The following is a 10,544-nucleotide window of genomic DNA, read 5'->3' on the forward strand; positions in this document are numbered from 1 at the left end:
TGCAGGGCTTCTTCAGGGCTATTTTGACGGCAGTCAAAACTAAAATGACGTTGGCTAAAATAAACGTTGGCTCATTAAATTAGTATATTTCTACTATTTGAGTTTTTCTTGACCGCACCCGGACCATATTCCTTTCATCTTCACACACGGTCAATCAATATATTTTTTTAAATATTTATTTATTGATATTTACAACTGTACATTATAATACATTTAGTAAATCTGATCGAAGTTAAATTGGAGTGTTACAGGCGTGTAGAGAAACTACAAATCGGTGGCACTCTAATGACATTTTACATTAGCTGGTCTCGTGGCCATCTTCTTTTCAGGCGCCTCGGAGGATTGTCAGGAATGGAAGAGGATGGAAGTAATTAAATATTTAAGCATATTTAGCAAGGTTATTTATACGAGGTAAGATTTCAGACAGATCCTTCTCCCTTGCGATGGTATGAAGAGTGGGCGTCAAAAACCCTTGAGTGTAGGTAGAGATGGGATATCTAAATTTATTTATTCGTTTAATACCTAGTGGGCCTGACATGGTTAATTTAAGAGGTCCTTTTTTTTCTAACAATTGATTATGGAGATTTATAGTCTCATACAAAAGGTACCCCTAACTATACAACATTATAAATAAAACAACAAATTAAAATAAATATATATATAAATGAAAATTCTTAATAAAAGATAAAAGTAAAGTTAATAACAAAAACAATGACATTTATGGATTTAACAAAATAAATAATTGACTTCTAATGGGAAAAAAAGAAAGTGAATTTAAGAAAAAGATGTAGAGAATAAATTAAGATAAAATAAAATTTTAGAGTGACAATAACAGAACTGATAAATATAGAACTTATGTCCTGCAGCAGTCTGGGTTAGGTCTCCCAAGTTGTAGGTTACTGCTCCTTAATAGTACAAGAACCCAAGAGGAGAAAAAAAGGTAGTTATCTTACCCCAATTTTTCATTACTTCTTTCTTAAAAAGTAAGAACAACAAAAGAAAATCTAAGAGAACGTCATTTAAAGAAGAGTAAATTTCCTATAATATGAGCCCAAATAGAGTTATTTACGTTAAATAGTTTTCGAGATACGTACTAAAAGATCAGTAGTTGGTGAATTTATTTTGAAAACTTTATATCTCAAAAACCATTTGATGTACAGATGTCTATTAGCACTCAAATTAAAGCTAGTTTAATGAGCTATAAAGTAGTTTATGATGTTTATCTTCCTAGGAGTAATAGTTTACATGAAATTTGCTAAAATAAATTGATTTATAGTTGTTCGGACAAATTTTCATTTGCCAAATTTATATTCATATGTGAATATCATAAAAACTACTACCCCTATGAAGATAATTGTCATGAACTACTTTATAGTAAGTTTGATTTCCTTTATTTTGAGTGTTGACAGACATATGTGCGTCTTGTGGATGTTGAGATATATTTTTTAAAAAATCCGACATTTTATACGAACAGCTAGGAATTAACATTTTGTGAGTTTATTTTGTCAAATATCATAAAAACTACTACTCCTACAAAAATAAATACAATGAACTATTTTGTAGTAAATTTAACTAGCTTTAATTTGAGCGCTGCCAGACATAAGTACGTCCAATAGTTTCTGAAATAAAGTTTTTCATAAATCAAATTTATTGTCCGAACAACTATAAATCAATTTATTTTAGCAAATATCATGAAAACTACTACTCCTACGAAGGTAAAGGTCATAAGCTTCTTTATAGTCCATTAAACTAGCTTTAATTTGAGTGCTAATAGACATCTGTACATCACAATGTGATTTTTTTCCTTTTCGTAAAGGATGCCGCTCCCCAGACTTTAGAACCATACACCAGCAGAGGCCTGATAAAAAAAGTTAACACCGATATTTGCGTTTTATTTTATATCATAATTAAATTGATATTTAAAAATATCTTTAATGTTGTATAATATTTTTTTTCAATAGTATGACTAAAACTAGTATGTTTAATAAAATATTTTATTTAGGAAAGCAACAAGTGATATAAAATAATTATAGATTATAGAAGATACTTAAATTATTAAAATGAAGCAAGGACTCAGAAAAACAAATCGGAAGGAGATCAAGGAGATAAATAGTTTCCTCTTTAAAAAAAAAAATATGAAAGACGTAGTTAATTTCAAAAATGATGTAGGAGGAATTGAACAACATTATGTGAGCTTAATAAATAAAAAACATTTTTAAAACAATAGTAATTTGTAAGTCAATAAATTAAAATCAATACAAAGCATAGAGAAATAGAATTAAGCAATTTCCCAAAGTAATAACAATTCAGGCCTCAGCCCACAAAAATTCAGATCCATAAAGAAAAAAATTACAATTTAAAAGTTAATTTATAAATATAATAAATGAGGAAAAGATGGTCGGAGGAGCGGCCAGAGAAGAACACAAATAAGTTCAAAAATTATTTATTAGTGCCAACGTTTCGCCCAGAATTTATAGCCTTCATCAGGGCTAAAAACAAAAACAAGATAACAACCAATGAATAAAAGGATATATAGAATGATTAGAAAATAACTAACATTATGGATACATAGTGTTGAAAGACAAGAATAGCTTAAGTATTAAAAGAAGATAATAGCTGTATGAGAAGAGTAATATTAGAATTAAGTAAGAGGAAAGAACAAATAATAAAATGCGTGTGAAAATCTATTTAGTAACTATTTGTAAAAAATGAAAATGATCAAAAACAAAGTAATTAAAGAAGTGGGAAATAAAACGTTTATATAGTTATAATTAAATACGTGAGCAAAATAATAGAATTAAGGGAATAAAAATATATAGTAATATAATGCAAAGAAATATGAATATTTTAATTGAATGATAATAATAATTTAAAATTAAAGTATGAAAGAGGGCTCCACTAAACCATCAAATTCCTTCCGAATCCGATCCTTAAAGACCAAAATCCTTAATGCTCCATACTTTGTCACATATCAAGCCATCCATCATGACCTCAATGTCATCAACAAATGGGGCCGATTTGGCCAGAACCAGATACCGTTCCTTCCATCATAAACTTCTCAACCACCCATTCCACTTGTTTCTAACCTGGCTTTCCCTTCATTACCTAATAATCCTCCTGGACGTCTGAAAAGAAGATGGCCTTGAGATCTCCTCTAGAAATGTTATTGGAGTTCTATTAATGGGTAGATTCTCCACATGTTTGTATCATGTTACAATGTCACCTACAGCAAATTTGCTTGTTGTATATATTTTTATACAGTTTCAAATAACAATAAATAAATTACAAAAGAAAAAAAGTATAAATGAAACAATGAGAAAGAAAATATACGAAAAAATTAATATATAGGTCTTCCTTTAGGTTTTTGTTTGGTCTCCACCTATTAATCCTATGCGGTAGATCATATCGAAAATTTAATAATAAATCAAATTAATAAACATTAAATTCGGAGTTGTATAACGACAATTTGATCGAATTGTTTAGTTTGTGGACTATGCCCGTTGAACACGAGGGTAGTGGACACAAATAAAATATATTTATTTATTATTACTGTTTTATTAGTTACGGTTAAATAATATAAAACGTTTTTACTGTAGTGAGAACTAACAAAACAATACGCACCAACACAATGGCTATCTGATAACCTACGCCTGACTGTTATAAAACCGTTGCAAGCCAATACAATCGATATATTCACAGTTTGCCATAGAGCAAAAACAAGCATGTGTATACAATAAAAATTAATTTTTACATCTCACTTTAACACACCCTCTTAAATATTCATTTTTTATCAAATTTAGTTTTACATAATTTTTCTTACAAAAAGAGGATTAGAAGAAATTTCCATTTTACATACATTAATTTTAAATTACAATATTAGTTTTGTGCACAGAAAAAACTTTGAAGTTGCAATTTTTTGATTTTATGTTTCACAATCACTTCACACCTGAGTCCTAGATTCAAACATCTCCAACTGTTCGTCTGTCAAAAGGGGATTTGAACTTTATGTCTTTCGACTACATTTTTACTTCTCAGTCAGAATTGTAATATTCACCAGGTTTAACAGTATTCGTTAGATCACTAAATCCCCTTTTCTTTTTGGGTTTCATCTTCTTAGTACCAGTATATTTCTTAATTTTTCCTTCTAATATTTCTCTATCTTTGACAAAAATTGCTGGGTCACCATTTAAAGCTTTTAATTTGTCTAACCTTTCTCCAATCTCACTAGATTTCTCTTTTTACTTCTCCTTGATGTCTTAATGATTCACTTGCACAATTTCTGTCTTTTCTAGAATCATCTGTTCCTCTTAGTGATCCTTCAAGTCTGCTAGGATACCTTTTAATCTGTAGATTTTCTTTTTTTTCAAATCACAAATTGTTTCGGTCTCCTGCATCAGCTTATTCTTCCAGTTTTCTTTTATCATTAGATACATTTTCATTATTCTCTTCTAAAGCCTTTTAATTTTTTACTTTTATTTCCACCAATGGTTCACCACTTTCATCTTCAGATTCTGAATTACAATTCAACTCACTTTTAAATATTTTTTTTGTATCTTCACGTTCTTCAATGTTCAGACGCTGATGTTTCATTGTTTTTTTTATTTTTGTTGTGGTTTCTTGTACATTAGTAGCATAAGTCTTTACATTTGATTCAATCTTTAAGTTCACCACATACAATCCATCAGAAGATCTTTTTCCAACAGTATCACAGTATCATTCTTTACAATTTTACTTCGTTTTTAGCTCGTATCCACCGTTCTGTGTTATTTTATCAACAGACAGTAAATTTCTGCTGAGATCTGTTATGTACATCACATTTTTTAGTCGACACTTGTCACTTTTTACACAACCAACCATTTTGGTTGCCATGGATGCACAGTTTTTAAGCAAGATCTACCTCAGCAACAATAGGTTGTGCTTGTGACAGTAAACTTATGTTGTTGGTCATGTCTTGTGGAACCTGAATCTAAGACCCATTCATTTGATATTTTACTACATTTTTCAGAAAGGAAAGAACAGTTTCTTTCACTTTTTACGAATGAAGCAGCCCTTTTCTCGGTAGTTTGTTTTTTTTACAAACACCACAGGGTTTTTTTTTGGTTGGGAAGTCTTTAATCGCATGTCCTTCTATAGAGGAAAAAAAACATTTCCTCTTGTTAGAAGTTGTCCTCCAATTTGTTTTTACATTGGTCTTAAACGCAACTGGAATGTCTGTTTCCTCAGTATAATTTAAGGAACGTCTTTCCTCAGCCATCTGTTTTGTAGTTAAATTGGAAAGATACTGAAAGATTATTAGTTAGTGAATTTATTTTGAGATATCTATATCTCCAAAACCATTATATATACAGATATCTATTAGCATTGAAATTAAAGCTAGTTTAATGAACTACGAAGTATGGTGTATGGTTCTAAAGTCTGGGGAGCGGCATCCTTTACGAAAAGGAAAAAAATCCACAATGTGACGTACAGATGTCTATTAGCACTCAAATTAAAGCTAGTTTAATGGACTATAAAGAAGCTTATGACCTTTACCTTCGTAGGAATAGTAGTTTTCATGTTTTCTGCTAAAATAAATTGATTTATAGTTGTTCGGACAATAGTTTGATTTATGAAAAATTTTATTTCAGAAACCATAAGACGTACAGATGTCTGCTAGCTCTAAAATTAAAGCAAGATCATTGTACTATAAAATAGTTTATAAACTTTGTTTTCGTATGTATAGTAGTTTTTATGATATTTGACAAAATAAATTCACAAAATGTTAATTTCTAGTTCTTCGGATAAAATATTTTATTTGTGAAAATATATCTTACACGTATCTTCATTTACATTGTATTTTCTCCTTAATAGTCTAATAATGTTAACAATATCATATTGTTGCCAATAATATAAATATTAATAATTAAGATTATCAACATAATTATAAATAAGATGAAGTTAATTTCTAGTTGTTCTTAAAAAATGTTGGATTTTTTAAAAAATATATCTCTAGACCCATATGACGCTCATATGTCTACCAACACTCAAAATAAAGGAAATTTAACTTACTATAAAGTAGTTTATGACACTCATCATCGTAGAGGTAGTAGTTTTAATGATATTCGTATATGAATATAAATTTGGCATAAGAAAATTTGTCTGAACAACTATAAATCAGTTTATTTTAGCAAATATCGTAAAAACTACCACTCTTATGAAGATAAACTTCTTAAATTAATTTATAGTGCATTGAACTAGCTTTAATTTGATTGCTAATAGACATCTGAACGTAAAATGGTTTTTGAGGTATAGATTTCTCAAAATAGATTCACTAACTACCGATATTTCAATACATTTTTATGAAATGTTGCTTTTTAAAAAGTCATATCTCGAAAACTATTTAACGTTAATAACTGTATTAGGGCTCATATTTTGGAATATTTACTCTTCTTTAAATGATGTTCTCTTAGGTTTTCTTGTGTAGTTCCTACTTTTTAAGATATAGAGCTCCGAATAAAAAATTATTTTTTTTATTGCTTTGAAACAGCCGCCATTTTTTATTCCCCCTACCTATACTTCGCAGACTCATCAATTTTGACTATTAATTATACATAGTTTTCATTGAAGTAATCAAAAATTGGGGTGAGATAACTGCCTTTTTTCTCCTCTTGGGCTCTTGTACTAATAGATTATAGATATCTAAATATAGAATATTTTGCGGTTTGTAATCATTCGGGTATTTTCGCCAAGACTCGGAATCGTTCGGTATTGATTGGCGGTGTTGCCTAGAAGGTTATTACGAGGTTTACTTTGTTTTGTTGTTAATCTGCTTTAAAGTAAGTATTATCCTGTTGATACTAGTTTAGATACTTAGTTTTGGACATAATCAGTTGATTTTCATTTTATAATTCCTTCAGGATGAATCGAAAAGAACCTTTAACTCAATTCATCCAACAAATACATGGAAGGCCTGTGGTTGTTAAATTGAATAGTGGTGTGGACTACAGAGGTTTGTGCATTCATTTTATTTTATGTTCTTATAAACGAGGAGATGTGTATCTGTGAGCATTTCTCTTATAGCTGTTCAAAATGTACTGTATTTTGTTGTTGAGTTATTGTTTCTACCACCTTCTGTCTTACTCGACCTTAGGTTCATACTAGGTGAAAAATTGTCTAAAAATATCCATTGATAATTTTTTTAGTGATGATTTTATTTGTAAATATAAGGTGATATCTTATCTCAATTGAAATTGTCAGACATTGCTGGATTTTCAAAATTTTAAACCTATAATTTTATTTGTTGGAAGATAGTCTGAGTGGCGTTTAATAAAGATACCAAAATAGTATATAAAATTATTTACTGTTAACCAATGTTCGCCCCATATTGCAGGGCTTCGTTAATGCCAAAGAAGATTTGAACACTTAAATAATGTAAATATAAATGAACTAAGTTAATGAAAAATTAAAAAGATGTACAGTGAAACGTAAAATTAAATAAGAGTAATAATAAGTATTAGACCATTAATGATCAAAGTACACTGATATTAAGCCCTGCAATGTGGGGCGAAACGTTTGTTAACAATAACAGTTTTTTATACTATTTTGATACCTATATTGACCGCCACCTGGACTATCTTCCTACAATCTATGAACAAATTTAATTGTACTTCACGTTGCTCAAATTTCATAACTGTAATTTACATGTATTCTGTAGTTCATATTGTATTTTATTTTTTTTTTCAATATTGTCTAAAAAATATAACTATATCATGCTTTCTTTTCTTTTTTAACTCTTCAGGCCTTAAGATTTCTGCTCTCCGTCTAGTTCGAAGTTTTTTTAACTGTTCCGGATTTAGTTTTGGATTCTCTGAGAGAAAAAAGTAAAATATATCTCGTTGTTCACTGAAGACTTTTTTATATAATAGAGAAATAGTTTTTAATTCGCTGAAGTAGTGAAATAAAATATTACATGTTGATCATCAAAAACATTTTTATGAAACAGAGAGAAATTAAACTTCTCTTAATGATAACAGCAATTGACGAATATATAATTTAAAAGAATTTGATGATTAACTATAGAAATAAATACGCGTTTTTGTGTTTGCATAGTTATGAAAATGATCAAGTTCTACTTTCACATACCTGATAATATTTAGTAAGGGGATGTATTGAATTCTAGAATATTAAATAAATCGCTGTTTTAAAATGTTCGGAGCTTCATCATTCCTCGAATTAACGGCTCTATCGATTATACATGTTATATCCATGTACAATTTTGTGGTTTTGATCATCAGCTACTTTTTTTCATCCTCATTTTAATAGTTTATTAAGGCTTAAATGTCTTATTTTTTATTTAAAAAATTCTCTCTTTTTCCTTTAATTTTTGTTTATTCAAAATAATTAACCAGCTGTCATTGTATATAGTTATAAAAAAGACATAAACATGATTAACTATGAAAGAATTTTATTATTTACTGCTACTTTGTGTCATGGACTTTACATCACCTTTGTTTACCATTTTCTCAAAAATAAGGTTCAAGTATTTTGATTAAACACATCATATTATAGTAAAATCAAGTGGTCTTTAAAATAAGCTAGTTCTTATCCTCATAGAAATAGTTTGACAGGGCTTGAATGCCAATTTTTTATTAAACTTTAACTTTATTTATTTGAAAAATCTTTCTTTGTAAGTAGTATTAAACGGTAGATAAAGATATAATTTGAAAAAAAGCTGATAATTAACTAAAGAGAAAATAAATATTTTTGTGTATTCAGGGTTGTTATGAAAGTGTTAAAATTTTACTTTCACTAGCTTATGTATGAATATATAGTGAGGGATAGTATTGACAATTGGAGTATTAAAGAAATTTCCGTTTTTGAAAGTGCTTGGATTAATTTCATCTCGAAGTAGAGTGGTAAGTTAAAATTATTTAATGGGTACTTATGTGAACAAATTCAGGTATTTATATATGAGTGTATCAATTCAAAATTCCCCAGTCAGCGGAGCCATTGTAGATATATCATTTAATAAGATTGTTTGGAGTTTCACAATGTATTTTAAAAAGAGCAACAGTATGGTATAGATGTTAGTATAAAAGGAAATGAGATAAGGAGTGCATACATGATATTTTTAATCATTATTGATATCAAAGTAATTCATTATTGATAAATTTCTTCCGAAAGACTAATTTTAGAATTTATCTTTTTAGGGGTTTTGGCTTGCTTAGACGGATACATGAACATAGCACTTGAGCAGACTGAAGAGTATGTTAATGGTCAACTCAAAGAAAAGTATGGCGATGCTTTTCTCAGGGGAAATAATGTATTGTACATTAGCAGTCAAAAACGTCGATATAATTAAACTACATAAAATTGTGGTTTATTGTATATTCTGTAATATATGATTTTTTTACTAATAAAAAAACTTATAAACTAATGTTTGTTTTTATTATTTTCTCCTCTGTTATAGGATATAATTTACGATATATTTTAGGTTATTTTGTTACTCTGTAGCCGTGAGTCAAATCCTGTGGGTTCTGAAGCCCTCCTGGGGTCAACTCAGCCTCATAAATTGTGTAACCTTAATTGGGTAAAAATCTGGCGGTCGAGTGTGATTCTGACCAAATCACCTCCTTGCACAACCGTTGGTCTAGCAACAGTACTTCCTTACAAAGTACTGAACCCCTGACCCTTGTAACAGTACAAATTTTTTAGCTTATTTCAGTAAATGAGATTAAATTTGTGACATACTAATGATTATTAAAATGTTACATGTCCTGAAAAAGGATTTTATTAATAATTTTATCTCTCACTTTCACTACACAATAATCTGTCTCAGACTTGTATTTCTTAATTTATAATTCAATATAACAGAAAGTAATCAATGAGGAACTGATAGCCGAGCTGGTTGTCCTTTGGTCCCATAGCACAAAATAAGAAAATCTAACTACAAAAACATTATTTTATAATATACAATGATAATAAAGTAATAATATTTAAAATATATTTAACTAAAAATACCATCTATAAAAATATCTTTAGGTAGAAATTATAAAATATATAAAGTATTAAAAAAAAATAAATCAGATAATTTTTTTTTTTTTGTAATAAATAGACTAGAAAAATAAAACAAAATTACATTTCTTGTTGTACAAAAAATAAATTGGGACATTTTGAAAAATACTGAAATATTGACGATTGATTACTGAGGAATCCAATGAAAACTTTGAAATAAATACAATAGTAAGTCAATGAGACTGTTTAATGTTTACATTAACGAGATTCATTTACAATATGAAAATATTGTGATCTTTACTGGATGATCGTTGATTGACCGTGTCTATTATTAATAAAAAATAATATGGTCCGGGTGCTCAAATAGTGACAAATATTGTAACGAGCCAACGTTTCGCCCCACTTCGGAGGGCTTCGTCAGGGCTGTTTTGGAAGTCAAAGTCAGAGTGAGAGTCACTGTTTGATTTTTTTTTTTTTTTTTAATCGCCCCCGGACCATATTCCATTTATTAATTTTTTGTTTACTTTGGTGGCATGGCTGTGAAAAACAGT

At 29.0% G+C, this 10,544-nt stretch overlaps 1 protein-coding gene across 1 annotated transcript; it reads left to right on the top strand.

The window, feature by feature from the left end:
• Positions 1 to 6,732: 6,732 nt before the first annotated feature.
• LOC106679291 (U6 snRNA-associated Sm-like protein LSm6) lies at positions 6,733 to 9,415 on the top strand. Its single transcript, XM_014418361.2, has 3 exons — positions 6,733 to 6,815; positions 6,897 to 6,988; positions 9,189 to 9,415. Exons 2-3 carry the CDS (start codon positions 6,898 to 6,900, stop codon positions 9,338 to 9,340), a joined length of 243 nt encoding a protein of 80 aa, XP_014273847.1. The 5' UTR covers positions 6,733 to 6,815; position 6,897; the 3' UTR covers positions 9,341 to 9,415.
• The last annotated feature ends 1,129 nt before the right edge of the window (positions 9,416 to 10,544 follow it).

The sequence above is a fragment of the Halyomorpha halys genome, unplaced genomic scaffold (assembly GCF_000696795.3).
Source record: "Halyomorpha halys isolate HHAL.00 unplaced genomic scaffold, Hhal_1.1 Scaffold193.1, whole genome shotgun sequence".
In the NCBI taxonomy this organism is placed as follows: domain Eukaryota; kingdom Metazoa; phylum Arthropoda; class Insecta; order Hemiptera; family Pentatomidae; genus Halyomorpha; species Halyomorpha halys.